Here is a 21,563-nt window from a genome sequence, read left to right as displayed (position 1 = left end):
TATATATTTAACAAAGTCATTTTGTCTGTCCCTATAACGACATGGACACATCTCACTGTTACTGACTTTTTGAGGAGTAAATAATATCTGCACAAGTTTTTGTTTCACTTTTCACTAAAAGGGACAAAATCTCCAGATTATTAAAGAAAACCAGAGCGAGGTGTTACTCAAAATAAATGAGGCTGTGAATTAGTTACAGCACTGTTTTCTCAGTCGAACGCTTATAAAAATGTAAGTAAGTAACATATATATCTAGTTGCCAGCGATGCCCTGTTCCTTTATGAAGTATAGATTACTTGGTTGAAATGTTAAGGTGCTTGGTTATAGAAATGTTCAAAAACTTAAATGTTGGTAAATCTGGTAAACAAGTTGCTATAATATCACTTCAACATGGGGCTTCAGTTTTGTAGCTTTGTATGAACAGAAAATAACAGGCTTTCCATGATCATAAACACTGTCAGCAGCTGACAAGATAAACTCTTTTATAATTTGTTATTATTGTAAACAAAGACATTGATATGAAGCACCAAAGCACCAGACCTTCCAATGACAAGGGGATGTATTTAGGGCTTTTCCTGTTTCTGAAATGCCAGCAAACCTCTGTGACAATCTGACTAAACTAGGCTTACCTAGTTTCTCTTTGCTCTTGACAAATTGCCAGAGCTACAAGTTATTTATGCCAACATTAGCAAGAACAATGTTTGAACAAGTTTGAAATTGGGGTAGCTGGTGCTTCCAGTGACGTGCATTTAGCCTGAGAAACCCACAATTCAATTGGCTTTTGCTTCAGGATGTAAAACATTATGGCTTTTACCTGATGAAGACCCCAGGATTTTGGGACAGTACAATAGTAACAAAATAAGGGAGATTTTTGAACCATGCAGGCAATCATATTGTATTAATATTTTCCTGTGTCTTGCACCTGTGTTTTAGTCTATTTGGATGTGCATCCTCTTTCTTAAATGAGTAAAATTGTATATACCTTTATAAAAACTGCCTGTTACTTAACTTGTATTAAAATCATTACAGATTAAATGGAAAATTTGGTCAGAAAAATCAATGCAAACAGATATTTTCCCAAAATATTTTAGCCCACCATCAGATGTAATCTTACTCCATATTGCAAGATTTAACCAGATATGTAAACACATTAATATACATTCAATTTTGAACAGGAGTGTGTCCAGGAGGTAACAATGTAGTTCTTGTTATCTGTCAGTTCATTTAAGGCAATATATCTTTATTGTTGTACTTCTTTAAATAGAGTTTATATATCTCCCACTACTCTCAATGGGTTGTTCTGAGTGCTTGCTCATTACAGGACAAGCTGTGAAAATGACCAGTGGCAGTTTATGAAGCACATTGGAAGCATTGGAACACTTTGCCACTCTGCATTCTGCTGGAGCCCTCCTTTGCAGTGAGATTAGATTTAATGAAGTGATTTGCTCTCCAAATTGGGGTACAGTCATGTGTCACTGAGCATCAGAGTTATTTCTCCTTCATGATGGACATGGTGGTCTCAGTTTTACTCTGCACTGTTGGCTGCTGCTGACTGCTGGGTCAGGCACCTTGGTGATTTTGAGTCCTAGCTTTGCCCATGTGGCAAAACGGGGCAGCTGGCATGTCTACTAAATGGGAGAAATGTAATTGCTGTCAGGGCTTAGGCAGATGACCACGGGCAGAAGAAAAGAGAAATGCAGGCTATTAATAAGTGACTTTTCAGCATGCAGTGAGCATACACTTCCTTTTGAGTAAACTATATGACTTATGGGAAAGGGCTTATAATTGCTACAGGGCACAGTAAACTTGGTTATTCATCAAAGTTCCTATGCCCTGTTAATTAATTTAATTGTAAATGCTCCTAAGAATTTGTAAGTGCTCCTTGTATGTTTATCAGGCTGGACAGCATCTGAAGAAGGAAGAGGAAGTGTGTAATCTGCAAGTTTTAATTTAATTTGGTTGATACTGTTTACAAAAATCACATCTCACATATAGCAGTCGTGTACCCCTCCGTGGTAGCACATTTGATCCATTGATACATTTTATAGAAATGGATCAGAGCCTACACACATACATAAGAAAAATACTGCCCATGTTTCTTAGGTTGCTCATTTGTAACTTAGCTTTTATATGTAGTTTCTTATTAAAGTCCTTATTAAAACCCTGTTAGTCAGTCAGTTATGCTATTTATGCATATGTATTACACATGCTGTCATTACACTCTTGCACACTCTCAGGTATTCATTTACATTATTTTTCTCCTTGCTCATTAATCCATTCTGTAATATATTTTTTCAGGATGCTTTATTATACATTTTGAGTTGGATGAATTTTTCCAAATATATATCTCTCTCTCTCTTTCCCCTCCTTAGGTTGGATTAATGATTGTCTCCATCATGCTGGTGGTGGTGGGCTGGTTTCAGGTTGCATGTGTGTGAGCTCAACTAGCCCGCTGGGATGAACATGCCACTGCATCAGATTTCTGTCATCCCCCGGGATGTCACTTCCTCCAGGGGATCTGGCAGCAGCGGGAAAGCCAAGGACAAGGACCGGGACAAACAGGTGAGTCTTTAACCAAACCCGCCCTTCCTCTATCTTTCAGTGGGCCTTCACCCTGTTATTGCTTGTTGTCTCAGGGATTGGCACACAGTATTAACTCTGACTCACCCTCACATTGTCCGGCATGCACTGTAAGCACCTCCTTATGGTAATTGCTTCATTGCTGTTTGTTTTTGAGTTTTTGAAATCACAGTGTTTAGAGGGATTCACTTGGTTTCATTACACACTGTGGTATAAACCCTCAGTTTCAGACTTTGTTTGCAATAAAGGAAGTGGATGTCCCAGAGGAAGTCTGAAAAAGGGGAGGAGTTTCCAGTAAGAGAACTCGGGTGCAGTGCATGGATGAAACAAAATGTAATGAGAAGTAGAAGAGAAAGTGGTTTGTCCTGTTACAGGGGTCATCCTCTTTGTTGGGTCACTACCTTCTTTTTATATTGAAATCAGAAGGTTGTCAAGGAGCTGATTTATTTTTATTTTTATTTATTTATTTTTTAAGATGCAAAACACTTTGTAGAACTGGCTTGTAACTAACTCACTCTTACATACTCAGTCTAGTTTAGGAACTGCTCCACAAGAGAGTGCTGTTTAGTGATACCGTAAAAGACAATATCTTTTTTTGCAAAAATTCCTGTAGTTAACTGCATTTGCAGTCAGGAAGAAAACAGTAAATGCTTAATTGTGAACCTGTAAAAACTGTTATTAATATTAAGCACTCATTGATTGCTCACTTTTAACACATGGATGGAAGCAAACTTGAGGGTGATGTGTGCATCTATTTACTCAAGTGACAGATGTGGGTCACTTGGGTTGCATAAATTGGTGAACTGTCAAGGCAGAACAAGGTCAAACCCTGTTAAGCCTATTAATTAGACTAGAAGCTGTAATATGAGGTTAAAATGGAAGTAGACTGGTATTTTAATTAATGATGTGTTTTGATTCTGTGCTAAAGGAATATGTTTGATTGAGCATGGAGGATACCGACCCCAAAAGTCAGTTTCAGACTTCTGATATGTAGCTGATAGAGGAGTTATGCTAGTGATGTGGTCTTTTTTTTCCCCCTTAGCTATTCTGAAATGAAAGCTTCTAAAAACCTCCATGCCTCCCCCACCCCAAAGCTACAAAATGTGGGTTAAGATGGGGATTAGTGCCTGGGATAGGCTATGTGGTCTGCAGAATCATTAGGGCTGTTGGGTTGTTGTGATGCCCTCTGGGCTGGGCTCATTTTGACAGTGTAATGACAGATAAGGCCGTGTCGGGTCCGCATGAGGCCAGATGTTCTGCAGGATGGAGGCTTGAGCTGCTCACCGGTGCCTTATCAGCCGACAGCACCGTGTCCTGATATACGCTGTTTCTGTGGCTTTTCTTTGTTTGCGGATTGCTGACTTCTTTTGCTGAGTCACTGGTTCATAACGCTGCCGGCGTGTATTTGAGCTCAATATTTACTCACTACCCCCCCCCCCCCCACCTACATCTACGTCTTTGCAGGAAAGGCTAAAAACCTTGGGCTGCTCCTTCTGTTTCAGTTGTGCAGATTGTTTGAGGAAGGTGATTGGAGGATGACACTAATAAGAGTGCTGTCACTGACCGGGCCTGGGCTGCCAGCACCTGTCACAGTCAAGCAGGAAATGGGGAGATGGGCCATTTTTTGCCTGAATGGACTTAAGTAGCAGGAAGTTAATGCTTAAATACAGGCGTGTCAGTCAGTGCTCACCAACCGTTTCAGAGAGTCCTGCTTCCACCCTGCACAGCTTTAAATAAACACTCGATAAAGAGCTGAACAGCAGAATCTAAAGTGCTGATAGTGTTACTCTGAAATAATTTTCAGACAGCACCAGTCAAAAAGTTTATACCTGGAGAGAAATGTTTATAGTCATTTTGATCTGAAGGCTTATACTTAAATTGCTTAAGGCAGAAACAGTGGGGGAAAAAAAATCTCAGCTTTTATGGAAACTTCGAGTGTTGGAAAGGTATCCCATGTGACCCTTCAAAATTCAATGAGAGTTTATAGTTTTTACAAAAACCATTTCCAGAAAAGTAAAATGCTACAGAAATGAGTATGTGATTTTTTTTTTTTCTCTTGAAACTTTAACTGAAAAAGCACAAAGTGAAGATTCCAGTGTTTTCACTGAACAAATTTTTTGTTTAAAAAAAACAAAACAAAACAAACAAAAAAAACACACACACACACACAGAGGCATGTTTGTGCCCAGAGAAGTTCCATATATAATTGATTTATGGCTGTCTTCTAACGTTACACAGTATGTAAGGTATGTTGCTTGAAGCATGGCGGACTATTAAATGAAAGCAGGTTTTACTCCCAAGACCATAAGGGTATATTTGTTATTGTAGCATGACAGTTTCTTATAAAATGCCATCTGAAGGCTCAAAGTTCACACTTATTCAACTTGGGTGTCCAGTCTTAGTTTACATGGACTGGGATTTCTCTAGGTTTCCTAAAACATTTTATAATATTATTTATGATAGATAATAATAAACCAGAATTCTTCACAAACTTTCATTGAAAAATATATTATTTTAACTATTTGATAATTATTTCATTACATATGGTATAAAGTGATGAGTAGTGACTTATTTTTGTGTGCAAAAACTGAGGCTTTTTTGAATGCTATTTAATATATTTTATATTTACTTGCTTATGTAATGCTTCAAAACTGGGTAACATGAATTTTCTATCAACTTTTCACAACTTTTTGTAGTGTGTTGGAGGTATCAAAGTAATTTTTTATATATATTTACACAATTTAAATAAGTTGGTCAGTGAAAACGTTTTTTGTTTTGTTTGTCATTTAAATCAAATTGAAAGATAATAAAATATTACAAGTTAAGATTTTTATTGCATTTTACAAAATGTTCCAACTTATCTGGAAATAGGGTTTGTATTTGCATCAACTATAAGGCTATGCAGTGCTTATATAAGTATTTCATAACGCCACATAAATCTGTATTAATGATTTAACATTTTCAATGTGTTATTTCGGTAAGCTTTGTGACAGCTAGAACTTGCTGAAAAGCGTTTATGTTTGTCATATATATATGAATTCAAAAAACTTTACACATTTTTATGCATTTAATTAATTCTACAATGGTATTACACTGGCATGTTGTCTTAATATTATGTTGAAATGAGGGTAAGAGAAATTCTGTTGGCCTGATGTGGTGCGCACACTTTTTGCTGCTACTGCATGTCCCTGTTTATGTACATAGTTAGCTTAATATATATATATTTTTGTGCTATATTTGTAATGCCAATGCTGAGCTAAGCTGACTTTGACCCTTGCGTCACTGACTGCTCTGTTCTTGGCAGAATGTTCTTCTGTAATTGTCATGCCATTGGCTTATTTTGGTTTGAACTGGAAGGCTCAGTCTCTCTGAGCCATGACAAGGCTCTGCCGCCTTGTCTATAAGTGGCCTTACACAACATGTATGCTAAGACAACATGCTGCTCAAGCAGTGTTTATGTTCACATTAAATAGAGCTTTAGCCTCAAGTGCGGCAGATAGACAGCACAGATGCTTTGGAGTGCTCTCTCACATTGTCCATGTAATGAAACAAGTCTCATGGCAATGCTCCTTACATTCCCCAGGCTCAGTTGATAGAGATTTTTATATAGTTTTCCATTTTTGGCTCTAAGGCTCTTATTGAGGAGATGGAATTTACACAGTGCGGGCTAAGCATGAGTATTAGTCACTGGAACAAAGTAATCAAACAGGTATTGTTCTAAGCTTGGATTCTGTGCAGCACCATAATGACCACAATTTATCAAAACCTCCGGCAACAGATGAGCCTGCCCTGCTTAGATTAAACATTTGATTCTTCAGTATTCATGTTACTAATGCTTCAGTTAACTGTTATTGCACTGTGACTTTTGAAGTGCTCACCTCATCAGGAATATATCAGGTGAAGACTAGAGTCTTTTTGATGACTGTTTAATGTTACTTATTGTTAAAGGTTTATCAATAAGGCTCTCTTGTAACCAGTAATATTGTATAGCATTGGTTGTATACACAATGTTAATGTCAATGTCAAAGAAATTTGAGCAGCCAATTATATTAAAAAGCAGAAATAAAATTAATAAAGGATTAAAAAAAACACTGCACAAGCCATGATTCTGAGATGAGACAGGCATAGTCTTATCAAATAAGGCACTACCAAAAGAGATAGGACAGTGCTTGTGTTGGGTCTTCTGTTTTGGATTGTGTATAGTGGTGTGAGTTGTTACAGACATGCAGCATGGGTGTGTTGCATGGGATGAGGTTGGTTTATTTTGTATTTTCAGTTTTTAAACTAGTTTTCTTACCCAGTACTTTCTTTGACATGCAAAACCAGCAACTTTTCCAGGTATCACTTCTATGTACAGCTGAATATACCTGGTGAAAACGGCAAAACAGCCAGTTTTTGTTTATTGTTTTTTGAGCTAAAGTAGATGGGCTAGAATCACATAGAAAAACACCTACAGAGCATCCTACAGTATGATATAGGGACAGAGAAATGTCCACAGAGCAACACATTGAATTAAATGGCCAGAGAAAACACCCACAGAGCAACACACTAAACAATATTATTCATTGTTTAAATAAACATTGTAAAACTTTCAGGGGAAAATGCTGGCTTGCTAACAAGTGTAACATCCCTCTGTGTGCTTTGCTATTCTGTCTCTAGCATTTTAGGTGTTGGGACCACAAGGAATGGCTGGGGGGCATGGGTGCGCTCCCAGCCATGTTCGGCCAGCATGCAGATGAGTGAAGAGTGACGGTTGGCATTCAGTCAGAGAGAGCACAACCCATCTGCCTACTGCAGACAACCTCTCTTCTGTGTGTCTGGAAAAAAAACCCTCTTCCCTCCGCTTTAGATTCAGTGTCAGCTGCCGTTCGCACACCAAGTGCTCCCAAATGTTCTCAGTAGAAGAGCAAATGTCACGTATATGGGAAAAATGTTCTCAGTTCTTTTGTTGCTTGTTGATTGCCCCATTGCATGCATCCAGTGATGAAGGGGCTGGGTCTATGCGAGTTGCAATAATCAAATCGCTCCTTGTGAATAACTCTGCATTCATCATGAAACAGTTACTCTAGCCCCAGTGTGCTGTAATACATATTGATGACGTGATTAATGACATTACTGCCTTAGTATGTAATGTTTCACAGCTTTGGTAGGGACTGAATTATGTGCCTCTGGATTTGGACACGTCTAAAGCATTGAGTTGGGCTCTAGAGAAGTACTGGAAGAGCAGAGTTTTGCTGTAGAAAATCCAGTCTGATCAAATGCTGACCTCCAGAGCATACACACACCCTTGTCTTTGAAGAAGACTTTTGTTTTTGATGTTAGTTTGAGAGAGAGCAGTTTAGACAGCCCTGTATGTGTCCAAACACAATCACACACATACACACACTCAAACTAGTAAGGTGGAAAATGATGTTCTTAAGGCTTCTCTGTGCTATGTGTTTATTGATGTTTAAATATTTTGTGGTTTGAGGTGAAAAAAGAAGAAACTGCAAATGATGTCAGTGTTCCTGGCTGTAATAATTTTCCATCTAGTGTCTGGCTGATAAGGTCAATAGTAAGTGACAGGATGGAACAGAAGGATGAGGAAATTGATCCCTGTTCTCTTGCTCTGGCACACACTCAAACAATTCTATTAGCTCTGGAAAACTGTGCATAAAATCAGTTTCTTTATTTGCAGAGAAGAAACAAAATCATTTTCAGTGTCCACTGGGCAGGAACAGTTGGGACAAGCCTTAGGATGTCTGTATTGACCAAATCTGTCATCTGCAGACTTTTTTGCATTGCTTTTGGGATTCTTGAATGGAAATTATATGTAAATAAAGCCCATCAGCCTTGCAGCTTGGTGAAATAATGTCAGTGAAGCCATCAGGCTGCTTGAGGGAGAATGTTTGCTGTGCAGCGACAGGGTTTTAATGCCTGCACTATCTTCCTCAGGCACTTTTAAGCTTCGTCAACACTCTAATCTCAGAGAGAGAGAGAGGGAGAGAGGGAGGTGTAGGTACGTGCCATTTGATTTCTGACATACCAGTCAAACCACAGCAATGCAGAGTCACTGTTTGACATTACCAGTGCTATCACCATGGCGCAGAGGACGTGCTCAGTGATGATTTTGTGTAAACAGCCACATCTGAAAGCTTTATTTGCATGTACCACCAGCACGATGGGAGATGTCATATTTTGGCGGATAGGAAACACCTGCACACTACATTTTTAGACTACAGACTTACTGCTTTATTAGGCTGAGGTCTCTGCCCTACATAACCAAATGGTTTTGGCTTTGTACAACAAAGGCTACCTTCGAAAATGTGCAGGTGTTCTGGATGCCTGACTCATAGGCTTGGTCAGGCAAGTGAGGGGGGAAAAAAAATTAGTCACCTGCTCCAAAAAGAAGAAGAAAAATGTACTGTAATGAACACACAAATGTGCAATACCTGCTTTGAAAACAGCCTCCTGCCTGTGCATTAAATAAAGCTATTTCTGATGTACATTTTTGCTTCTCTGTGGGCAACATTTCATCATTAAAGAAGCTTTCATTTTTCACTCACAAACCCCCACAGTTACGTTAAAAGTTTTGGCTCCTTCTTCAGCTGACTTGACAGAATAGGATAGCTGTAATCACAGCTGACCCAGTTCTATTGGAGCTGGAGCAGATTGTGGGCAGCTTTTATCAATTGTGAGGTGGCCCTCAGGGGGATTGGCCCAGGCTGATCAGCTCAGAACCAGACTCAGACTTTGGGACATGGACAGAACCGTGCACATAGCTGCGGGGCTCCCTGAGGGCTTATGCCAAGCCTCAGGCCCTTCTTTACTGTACTTCTTGGAACACTGCCACCACTCCTGCTGCAGCATGAGATGGAAACTTGAGTATTGGGTATAATGGCCAAGTTTGAAACTGATGTATGCAAAATAGTCTGTAAGTGTGAACTTTGATGATTTTTAGCTACCAATAAAAGAGGAAACATGGGAAGGGGTGCAGAACACAGCAATATACTATCGTTATTATAATATATATAAAATCATGGTATTTTTTGAGCATGTTGTGTGTATGGTCAACATCTCAATACACCCATGACAGGAATTTTTAAAAATGAGATTTAGACGGCTAGGGGTTTATGGCCCAGTTTGAGGAGTCCCAGTCATCTTGGAAGGCAATTGTCCCCCAAGAAGTTATGCTGTTGAACAAACTTTATTTCTTTTTCCTTATTACTTCTCCTAATACAGATTGTGTACTTGCAGTCTTGTCCAGTTTTAAAGTTAATATCCCCTTGTTAACAGAACATTTACTTGTCTTTGGGAAATAGATTAAAGCGGGCCTGCTTTCTTGTGCTGTGTAATTTTTTGTACATGTGTATGTGGTTTTTTGTTTGTTTGTTATAAATTAATAGCAGTGTCCATTCCAGTTCAAGAGGCCCACAAACCTGCAGTGTGTAGTGTTTTCTCTCCATTCAAGCAACTCCATTTCACAGCAGGCTTAGTAATTAGCCAAGTTAAATAGGGTGTGCCAGGGCACTAACCTGTGCATTGCTGCTGGCAAACACTAGGACGGGATTTGCACACCCTCTGAGCTAAAACCAGGCCATTTTTACTGAAGTATTGTTTAATTTAATCTATTCAGGTCATAAGCAGCGTTCAAGGTCAATGCTGTTAATTAACTTAGCACAGCTTTGCTCCATGCCAGATCAGCTTCAAAATATAAACCTTTGTGGGTTATATTTACAAGCAGCCAAACGGCCAGACAGAAGATTCCCTGAAGCTCCCCATAGATCTGACATGGCCACTTGAGATCTGAAGTGTTAAAAAACATAATTAAATTTGGAGTGGAGGACAGGATGCGCCAAGCCTCCGGGTGGTAAAGCCGGACTGGGAAATGACTTTAAACACACGTTGTTGCTTAAAAATGTTATTACATGGGCCTTGCAATAGTCCTTTCATTTTGTGTTAATTAGCTGAAATCCTTTCTGCTTCTGCTTTGAAATGAGAAATTTAATAGGATAAAGGGTAGAAACAGGTTGCATTTATAAGCTCATTTTAAGATGTCTTTAGTCATTTGGTTGTACTTGCTAATGGGAACACTTTGTGCTAGCAAGGTTCAAGCACAGCTGCTTGTTTGTTGATGTTTTTGGAAGTGTAAGTGAAGCAGTCAGACTGTATGATACTCAGGAAGAATCCCCATCTCTTTTACACTTTTTATCAGACCAGACTTTCTCCAGAAGTGAGCTTTGAAAATTACAATATTGTTACGAGTACAACTCCTCCACGTTGTCTATCACTTCGTAGGTGTGCTGCTTGACCGTTTCTCACTTTCTCTCTCTCTCTCTCTCTCTCTCTCTCTCTCTCTCTCTCTCTCTCTCTCTGTCCTGTGTTAACCGTATACGTTAACAGAACACTTCCCCTACCTTGGAAAAAAAAAAAAATTCTCAGCTTGGCACATACCATTAAAATAACACAAGAACATAATACTAGATGTGTACATGTGTACCATATATATTAATATTAAATAAACTATACAATAAATAATTGAATCAGGTAAAGTGCACCCCCTCTCAAACAAATGTTATAAACTTTGTTATAAATTGTTTATCAGATATTTCTGAGAACCTTAGATGTAAGATAGTTCGCTTGCAAAAAATGGGGGAAATTCCAAGGACACTAAAACACAGTTCACAATAACATGGGGTTTGAACTGTTGAAAAGCCTCCTTTTTTATTCACACCTTGAGTTGTATGTCAGTGGAGCTATTAGCAGGGTGAGGAGCTGAACTGGACAACGGTGCCCCTTAATTAACCCGGAGGCTTTATTTTCTGTTTGTGTGGCCAACCCTGTCTGTTTCAGCTGTTGATCAGTGGAAGTTGGGAGAGGAGCCAGCTTTTCTGCTTCTCCAGGCCGGGTGGGGCTGGGGATGTGGAGATAAGTGTTAGATAAACGCTAGTCGTTTTCTGTTCTCTTCTGGCTCTGTAGGGAGGAGCCAGGGCTGTATTCCAACTCTGAATTGGGCTTCCTCAGCCTCTGCTCAGCAGTCTGCCTCTGCTGTGCTTTCATGGGTGTCTTCGAGTGGCACCTAATTAATGGTGACATGTTGATTGCAGTTCTTTAGACACCCACGGCCTGGATGATTCACTTGCTTGGAAATCAATTGCAGCAGTTCTGGGCAATTTTTTTTGAGGGGTTCTGCCAAAGTGGGTGAAGATGGAGGAGCTTTTAGTCCTGCACAACTTCTGCTGGGTCTTCAAGTGTGTGTGTATATGTTTGAGCAAGCACACTCAACTCACTGACAATGGTCCAGCATTTTCTCAGTGTATAGCTATCATTAGCCTGTCTACGTAAGGAGATTAGATTTGTTTAAGGTCCTCAAGTATGTAAATGTTACAGCGTCAACAGCTGATAATGATGGGTCCTCTTTGTGAATAGTCTGTTTTCCCTGAGGGAAGGGCAAATTGCTATTAAAAACCGGAGCTGTGCAAAGTCTGCTGTGACACATGATGTTGAGACAATATTCTAGTAAAAAAAAACAAAAAAAAACAGTATCCACCCCTAGCCTGATATTATTTGCAAAATCATCATTTTCAACATCTCTAATTACTCCTCAAGACTTGTGTGTAATTAGTTGTAACCTAAACCTTACCTAAACTCACTGCAACATTTTTTTAAGAGATGTACGGATTCCATAGGGTGGATCAGGTTTGGAGATAATTGTTATTTGCACCTTAAAGTGTTTTTCCTGTAATATCCATTAGCAAACTAGCAGTGGCAGTCATATATAGTTGGAAAGACAAGTGTCTGGTGTCAGATGGTAGCATCTAGTAGCCACTATTAAGCCTGATGTCATCTGTTCATTTCTTATAGTTACCTCTCAGTGTTTAGCACCATCACCAGTTTCGTTAAGAACTCAGTTTTGCTGTCATAACCACACAGGAAGTATTCACCTAATATTTCTATTCTGCCTAAAACAAAAAAGTGGAATCATAGCATGATGTCAATAGCACAATGCTTGTTTTCAGCTGTTAGCTTTGTTGTTAGCAACATTAGCATTTATGACTGAACACTTACATAAAGCTCTGCCTAAACACAGGTTCAGCAATTAGCTCTTGGCAGCACATTCATTAGTAATTAATTAGTAAAAAAGAGCCAGTAAATCTGAGGCAGATTCTTTAACACTGTCTGTGTTCTTACTGAGGAAGCGTTATATTCGGGAATCATCCTTTCATGCTGATAGGTGAGACGTGGCAGCGCTCTTGAAAGCAGACAGCCATATGTAGAGGTTTTGGCTCATCAAGCCCTGGATGGTTAAATCCTTTTCAGTGGCTTCTGTGTGTGTTATGCTCAGAGGCTGTGATACTGGTTTTAAAACACACGGTTTCTTTTGTCCTGGGAAGTAATGTAGAGAACAAGTGAAATCTAATCTGTTTGCTGCTCTTTTTCTACTATGAGCTTTGAAGACTACTTTGTGGCAGTCATAACAAATAGAAATGCAGGTGTGCTTCATGCCCTTACAGTAAATACAAATAAGAAATGGAAATGGATGACTTTTTTATTTACTCACCTATATTCAGTTTTACCTAAATAAATGCATTAAATGGTTCATCCTTAAAATTAATTTCAGTCTACAAATCCAGAGGTAATTTTATTTTCTTTTATTTATTAATTTCCTTGCATGTTTATAAGCTGCTTTACTAACATGTGTATGAAGCTAAGCACCTAGGCATGTAGCCTACTTCTACAAACATTTGTGAGAATATGGGTTGCTCTCAGGGGCTTAGTGAATTCCAGCATGGTACATGGTATGATAGAAAGTCATCTGTGCAACAAGTCCAGTAGTGAAATTTCCTTGCTACTAAATATTTTACAGTCAACTGTTAGTGGTATTATAATGAAGTGGAAGTGTTTGGGAACAACAGCAACTTGGCGGTAGACCACGTAAAATGACAGAGGGGGTCAGAGTGCGCAGAGGTTGTTAACTTTCTGCAGAGTCAGTCACTACAGACCTCCAAGCTTCATGTGGCCTTCAGATTAGCTTAAGAACAGTGCATAGAGATCTTCTTGGAATGGATTTCCATGGCGGAGTAGCTGTATCCAAGCCGTTCATCACCAAGTGGACTCTAGAGCATTGGAGATGTGTTCTCTGGAGTGATGAATCATGTTTCTCCATTTAGCAATCCAATGGACAAGTCTAGGGTTGGTAGATGCAGGGAGAAAGGCATTCTATCTAGTGTTTGGTGGAGGGGGGATTATGGTGTGGGGTTGTTTTTCTGGAGTTGTGCTCGGCCCTTCAGTTCCAGTAAAAGGAACTCTTAATGCTTTTGTATACTAAGAGATTTTGGACAATATCTTGCTCCCAACCTTATGGGAACAGTTTGAGAATGGCCCCTACCTATTCCCATATGACTGTGCACCAGTGGACAAAGCAAGGTCTATAAAGACATGGATGAGCGAGTTTGGTGTGGAAGAACTTGACTGGCCGCTCAGAGTCCTGACCTCAACCTGATAGAACATCTTTGGGATGAATTAGAGCGGAGACTGTGAGCCAGGCCTTCTAGTTCAACATCAGTGTCTGACCTTACAAATGTGCGTCCAGAAGAATGGTCAATAATTCCAATAAACACACTCCTAAACCTTGTGGAAAGCCTTCCCAGAAGAGTTGAAGCTATTATAGCTGCAAAGTGTGGGCCAATGTCATATTAAGAATGCAATGTCACTAATGTTCATATACGTTCAAAGGCAGACGTATATGGCAGATATTTAGTGATTTTTAACCTCTCAAATGCTGCTACTTTTGAAGTGCTGAAGTTAGTATGCAGACCTTAGCACTAGCACATCAAAGTAATAGAATATCTTTGCTTATGTTAATGTTTATTGCTTGTGTAAATGTTTGCTTTGAAAGGATTTCTAAATAACAGCTAAGTACTTATTGAGTGAGCTGATTTTTTCTTCAATAATTACATCTGTGAATTGCTGCTGGTTGAAGACTCAAGCATTGTGTTATTTGGTGTTGGTTGCTAGGGCTTAAATATTTCTGCCGTAATAGTTTCATTATATAATCCAATTAACCAATGAAAATGAAAAAATAAACGTTCATACGTTCATTTTCTGTAACCGGTTTACCCTGCTCAGGATCAGGAGGTCTTGGTGGATCTGGATCTCACCCAGAATCACTCTGTGCAAGGCAGGAACACACCCTTGACATTTACCGCACACTCACAAACTCACACCTATAAAATACCTTATGAATAGCCAAACCACCTACAGAGTGTTAGTTTGACTAGTAAAAATGAGCTGCATGTTTTGAAACTAAAAAGGTTTTGCTTCTCCTTGACTTTTGAGGCTCCATAACTTGTAGAATACAGTCTTGGAATAAAAAAAAGTGTAGAAACATCTCATCATTAAAAACTCCAGTAAGTAAAAAGAAAATGGCATATACACCACTGATAAGCCCACACAGCACTGTTGGGCAACAGGGAAAACAGCAAACTAACAAGGTTTAAATGCAGCACTTTAAGCAGCATGAACTCTCCTGCTTACAGTAAGTTGACAAGTATTTAAGACCACAGGGTGACCTGTGTGACCTGTGCAGTATGAGACGTGGAAGCAACAGATATTCACCGTTTCAAATATGAGTCGAGACATTGCTGGTTGCTGTGGTAACCGTCTCCCAACAGACAGTGGTTTGGGCTAAACAGAGGTAGGGTTTTTTTTTTTTTTTTTCTTTTCTTTTCTTTTCTTTTCCCCCACATTCTTTCATCTGACAATGCCCTACACTGTGCCATTCCCATATTCATACTGGGAGCAGCACAACATCTTTTTTTCCCCAAATCAATGTTTATCTGGATGTTAGTGAGTTGACACTGCACTGAAGAAAGTTCTTTTGAAAGCACCCTTGAGCATTTCTGTTGTTGTGTAAGGGCCTTACACATTAAAAATTCTTTTATGGGAGACCTTTACAAGGTTGTCCAGTTTTTTTCTTTTTTTTATTATTATTATTATTTTTTATTTGTAGTGATTATACAGTGCTTTTTATACCAGTGTGTTACCCATGTTTTTTCCTTCCTGTCAAAGGAAAAAAAAAAAGCAAGGAAAAAAGATCTTGAGGGTCTGGCAAATTGAGTGGCTCAGGCGTCCTTGTTCCTTACATACAGTGATGCTAAAGCTACAAGGTCTGTGTATGAGAAATGATGGCAGTCAGGACAGAGCTTGCATAGGAAGCAGCACAGTCAATAAATGACATGGCTGCTGGGATACGGAAACTCCAAATGTCATTTTATAAGAAGCTTGATCAATGCTTGGAGACGCCCATTGACAGCAAGAATTATGGGTTGAAATGGATGTCTAAATTGCCATAATAAAACACTTGCCTGCAGTGCAGGACTATATTGATAATGTTCAATACCATGACATTTCTCAAATATATCATGGTACAATTGTAATGTAAGGTGCCATTTCACCCCCCCCCCCCCCCGGATCAAATGTTTACTGAATGCCTTTGGTCTTATTCATTCTGGATTTCCTTTGCAACTGTGTGTATGTAGCGAAGTAGTCTAATTTTGTGTTCTATGACTAGACCTAGGTATTGGATGATAACCACATATTATACATATATGGGCATAATAGGGCTAGAAAGCTAGCTTGGAGGAGAGTGGGTCTGGGATGCCAGACAAGAGGAGGTGCCTGATTGATGACCCCTGAGAAGATGCTAGCAATCTAGTGGGTGAGTATGGGTGAAGGGACTGAGCTAGGCCCAATGTGTAACCTTAGTCGTTAGGTTTTGGATCTTGTCATCTTTCTGTGATGTTTTATTTCAGACAGCTAAAGATCAACGACAGATGACAACACAAATGTCCTTTCAGATCATATACTGCCACAGCAACCTTAATTGTTAGGTGTAGGGTTTATAGTATTTCATTTCATCTAAATGCTCAAAGTTTGATGGTTGCCACAGCAACCTTAGTGGTTAGGTATAGTATACTATGTTATTTAAATGTTCAATGATAACAGTAATATTTTGGTTGCTAGTATGAAAAGAGTGGGCTGGGCTCTATTTGAAGCTCTAATGGACTGGCATATGATATTATCTCATCCTGTGTATAATTACATTCACTGAGCCGTGCAAAAGGTGTAGGCTTTTGAGAAAATACGATTTAAAAAGGTATTTATCTGAGCAGTAAACACTGGATCACGAAGAAGAAACTAATGTGGCAATAAAAACAAAAGTTAATACTGTATATAGTAATATTCTGTATGTGAATGTGTTGGTTTTAAAGCTTTCCAAATCTCTTCTCATGTCAGTCCAGTATTATTTGAGGTAGTGTCAAGGTCACACAGCTCCACAGTTCCATGTGACTGTCTGTGCGGGGTTCTGTGTGTTCTCCTTGTGTCTGTGTGGGTTTCCTCAGGGTGCTCCAGTTTCCTCCCTTGGTCCAAAAAGTAAGTAAGTGTGTGTGTGTGTGTGTTGCCCTACGAAGGACTGGCGCCCCCTCCAAAATGTGTTCCTGCCCTGCACCCAGTGATTCCAGGTACACTCTAGTCTAGACCCATTGTGACCCTGAGCTGGATAAGCAATTGCAGACAATGAATGAATGAATGTTTTTTCTTTGATTCAATAATACGTTTGTTTTTTTGGGGGAAAAAAACGAAGACTAGGAATGAGTCAAACAAATAAATGATAACTTCTGTAAAAACATGACAGATTCCTGCGGTAGAGGAGCATACACCTTGTACATACTAAACTCATTCACCCTATAGTCCTTTGTTTGAATACTTCTACTCCATGCTAAAAGAATATTTAAGAAACCTGACGCAGCTTGCTATTAGAATCAAGTTTTGGTGACACATAAGGAACATGAGGGGTATTGTGTTATAATGCTTATCTATCTATCAGTCTACCAGACAGAGGATTTGTTTCCCAGTACTACGCTTTTGTGATCGTTTGTTTATCTCACTGACTGGTTTGTGGTTACCACAATGACTTGGTGACCCAACAGCAGTGTGACAAACTGGAATTGAATTCCTCATGGTTATTATTTATTTTTTTTTCACCTGTAAGTACTTTTCCCCCCTTTTAAAAACAACATGTTATTTTGAATGTATATGCTTCCACAGAAGCGCTGGTACAAAAACAACATGTTATTTTGAATGTATATGCTTCCACAGAAGCGCTGGTACCTGTGCATGTCAGATACTTGACTTTCTGTTTATGGAATACGAAAAAAATATATACCTGTTCCCTCTGAATATGAAACAGAGGAAATGAGATTATATATATATATATATATATATATATATATATATATATATATATATATATATATATATATATATATATATCAACCATTAGTCCAGACCAGTGTAGCACTTTCGCTTCCCCATTTTGAGAACTCATGAACATGCAGACAGCTTGCTCTAAAATGAGTACTGTCATTGCTGTAACACAGGAGCACGGCAGTGTCTAAAAGGTCTGATAAGCGGGCTAGGACAAATGACGTAGAAGACAGCACAGCCACATTTAGGTGAGCGAGAAAGGGAGTAGATCAGAGCCGTTGTGAAGCCAGGGCTGTATCTGCTGTGAGCAGCCGCTTGGGGAACTCTGAGATGCACAGAGAGGATCCAAGCACAGAAAGCCTTTTCATTCCAGTTTCTCTTTCTGCTCCTGGGCGCTGAACCTGTTGAGCAGGCATCAGCTGTCACAGAAGACCCTGATTATCACTGTGTCGCTTTTCTACTCTGCTACAGAAGATCGAGAGCAAAAAATATCCTCACAACAGCAGCACAGACAAATCCTTAGATGAGACCTTGGCAGTTACATATTAACTGAATATTTTCTGTCTGTGATGTCAGGCTCAAATGCAAACACACACACACACACACACACACACACACACAAACACACACACACAGAAGAAAATCAGTTTAGTGCTCAATGAAGTGAACCAAATGAAACCGATCGTTGTAGTAGACTGGCCTTTCAACCCCAGAACATCTATACGACAAAAAGAACAACTATAAGTTTGTAAATGACACTAATAGTCCAACATTTAATGTGCTACTTATTCTGCTATTTTGTATAGAAAAAATATGGCAAAAGATTATTCATTCATATATATTTCCATAAATACCTGTTAATGAACCCAAGTGTTTTTATTCTCTGCTAACAGAGTGTCCTAAAAACTTCTGGCCCCACAATTTGGTCTGTTGTCATGTCTTCACAGTATTAACTGGACCGAACTAACTAAAATAAAAGATAGATTTAGTGTGTAAATTGTTATACTATTCACTCCCCAGTTGATACAATCCATGGATAAAAGCTAGGAACAGAAATAGCTTGTTTTTTAAAGTCTGAAAAAAATGTTAATTGGTTTACAAGTTACAGCAGTTGATACAACCCAGTATGAATTTGTCTTTACACACCCAGTAATCTCTCGCGCTTTGCAGTTGAGCTTCAGGCCTCTAAGATCCTATTGTATTCTTACCCTCATAAGGATTTTGTTTATGATTCTGTTTCTCATGTCTCTGGCTGTACCTCTGATCTAATCCATTTAACAAACCACAGCCAACTAAGCTGATTTATATGCCTTATTTTTTTTACTTTGCCTCAGTGAAGAAAATGAATGTTTCTCTCAGTGGGTCATGCAGTCTTATTCTATGGTGTGGGTTCACTGTATTCTGCTTCTTTGACCGAGCTCTATTCAACACATTTAAAGCCTCTGTGAAAAATGTGTCCAAATAGCTTTTTGCACCACTGTTCGCTTGTGAGCATGAATAATGTTTGTGAAAGGATGGACTAAGCAAAGAGAGAGGGATTGTATATGCCAGAAGATGTCATCAGGAAAATATCACCATCTGCTGTGGCTGTCAGTTCAGATTTTGTTTAGAAATCTGATGAGGAACTGAATTAGATACGATGTTTGTTCAAGATGTGTGCTAGTGCTGGTGTAGAGTAGAAAAGGGTTCTAACTAGCCATGAGCAAGCGATTGTATTGACTGGTGGTGTATTCTCTTTTGTTATCGTGATTTTCTTGGCCAAATTGTTAAACTCCATTGTAATGAGTGCCTAGCTTTGAAGGCAGGTCGAGGCGATTGATCTTCTGGACATAAATTTGACACACAAATGATTATGCCATGTTTTCATATATACACAAAATTCCTAATTTGATCATTCATATTATGATTTCAGCAGAAAAGGCAGTGCTTGAAAATGTGCTTAATATTAAAGTATTCATGTTTCAGTTTTTTGTTTAAAATAAAATATTGTATATTATTTTAGCATTCAGCATTTTAATACTTGAGACTTCATTTCTGTACATTTAGTCTTTTGAAATGCTGAACGAAAGATGAGCTTTATAATAGGCAAATCTAACACATTAGCTACAAGCTGCCATTTTAACAAGGAGCTGTCAAACTAACCGCAAGCTCAAAACACTGTCCATAATGCAGTGATACAATATGTTAAAAATACAATAGATCATACACTATTGTTACATATGCCAGTGGAAATTATGTGAAAAGCTGTTATTTTGGCGTCTCTGCCTGTATGAAGGAGGAGCAGAATGTTCCTGCCACAAACAATGGGCCTTCTGTGTATGGCATAAGTCACGTGCCACAGAGACAACGGTGCCACTCACAGTAGATGACCCAGGACAGATGTTTGATAATGGCTGCGAGGAGCCAATCTTGTCATTAAAGAATACAATTAATGTGTTTGGCCACTCTGACTCAGACAGTCTACAAGGGTCATATAGAACTTCTTACTGAGTCAGAACACTGTGGTCACTCAGAGGGTTTTGTGACTCTGCCTAGTCTGTTCAAAGATAAGCCAAGAGCTAGGATCTCTTTGGATTGCTGTTCAAGAAGACTGAATGGTCCCTTGAGTTGAGTCTCGTTAAAACAAAGGAAAACATCAGAACAGATGGTCTCTTTGAGGTGTAATCAGTCACAGGCTCATTCTTCAGTTCTTAAGAAGTAAAATGGTGAGTTGCGTCCTTGCCAAGCACATGTGCTGAAAATGTTGTTCTCAAATGTTTTCTTGATTTTGTGCATTTTTATCATTCAACGTTTAGTCTTATTAAGAAGAATACTGCCTGAAGCTGTTGCAACTGTGAACATTTATAGTTGATTATGCTTTCATTATAATCTCAATATCTTTTCTGATTCTTTAGTTTGTACAAATACAATAATCATGCTAGTGCCACTGTCTCGGAATAGAACCAAAACCAACAGGGGGTGGTCTTTCTTTGGGGTTAAGGTCATTTTTGGCCTCGATCAGCCAAATTTTGCATCATTAGTATTGTACAATGTTTAAATTGTGGGAACCTTTTAATAGTCTGCAGACTTCAAACAGTAGTCTAATCTGTGTTTGATATGCAAAGCATATTTGTCATGTCCAATTTTTGATTATTTTCTGCATTGAGTATTAAGATTGGTTTACTTTCTGAATTCCTACAGTGTCCATCATGTCTTGAAAATCTTACCATCTGGGAAATGTCATTGCAAAGTCATAAGCTGCAGCATCTGCCCTTTGCAGTGCTCCACTAGTGCTGAGGTAAGCTGCCAGGAGCACAGCCTGTTGGGGTGAGGAGCTCAGCATTGCTTCAACCATACAATCCAGAAGTGCCAAAGTCCTTTTATACAAATTCCGATAGATATACATTTGGTAGCTATTTATAGTTTAAGCAGAAGTTGGTGTCTCTTCTCTCCTTCTTGGAATGGCATTATAAACCCTCAGATTTTAACATTCAAAATGCTAATGGATGCACTTTTAGTTCAGCGGCAGACTTTGAAATGGATGGCCTTTAAATGCAAATTCATGTGCTGTGTTACAGATGATGTATTTCAGACCCAGTAAATTAGAAATGGCATTTTCATTACCACACCGCTAATTCACTAGGGTTGATGTTGAGCAAAGGGGCCTTAGTGTTTGGCTTCGTCCAGGTGTGCTTGCCCTTTACTTATTAACACCATGCCTGCATCAACGTTTGTGCCAAGTTCTCTTGTTTCAG

At 39.0% G+C, this 21,563-nt stretch overlaps 1 protein-coding gene across 2 annotated transcripts in view; it reads left to right on the top strand.

Annotated features, from left to right (window-relative positions):
• The window catches only part of marchf8 (membrane-associated ring finger (C3HC4) 8), a 109,676-nt gene that overhangs the window by 30,573 nt on the left and 57,540 nt on the right, over positions 1-21,563 (top strand). For both annotated transcript variants that reach the window (XM_066678908.1, XM_066678907.1), the window contains exon 2: positions 2,373-2,562. In XM_066678908.1, the coding sequence (XP_066535005.1) occupies positions 2,458-2,562 (105 nt within the window). In that variant the 5' untranslated portion in view covers positions 2,373-2,457. The remainder of the gene's footprint in view (positions 1-2,372; positions 2,563-21,563) is intronic.

This window comes from Hoplias malabaricus, chromosome 8 (assembly GCF_029633855.1).
Source record: "Hoplias malabaricus isolate fHopMal1 chromosome 8, fHopMal1.hap1, whole genome shotgun sequence".
NCBI lineage: Eukaryota > Metazoa > Chordata > Actinopteri > Characiformes > Erythrinidae > Hoplias > Hoplias malabaricus.
This window is presented reverse-complemented; position numbering and strand designations above follow the sequence as displayed.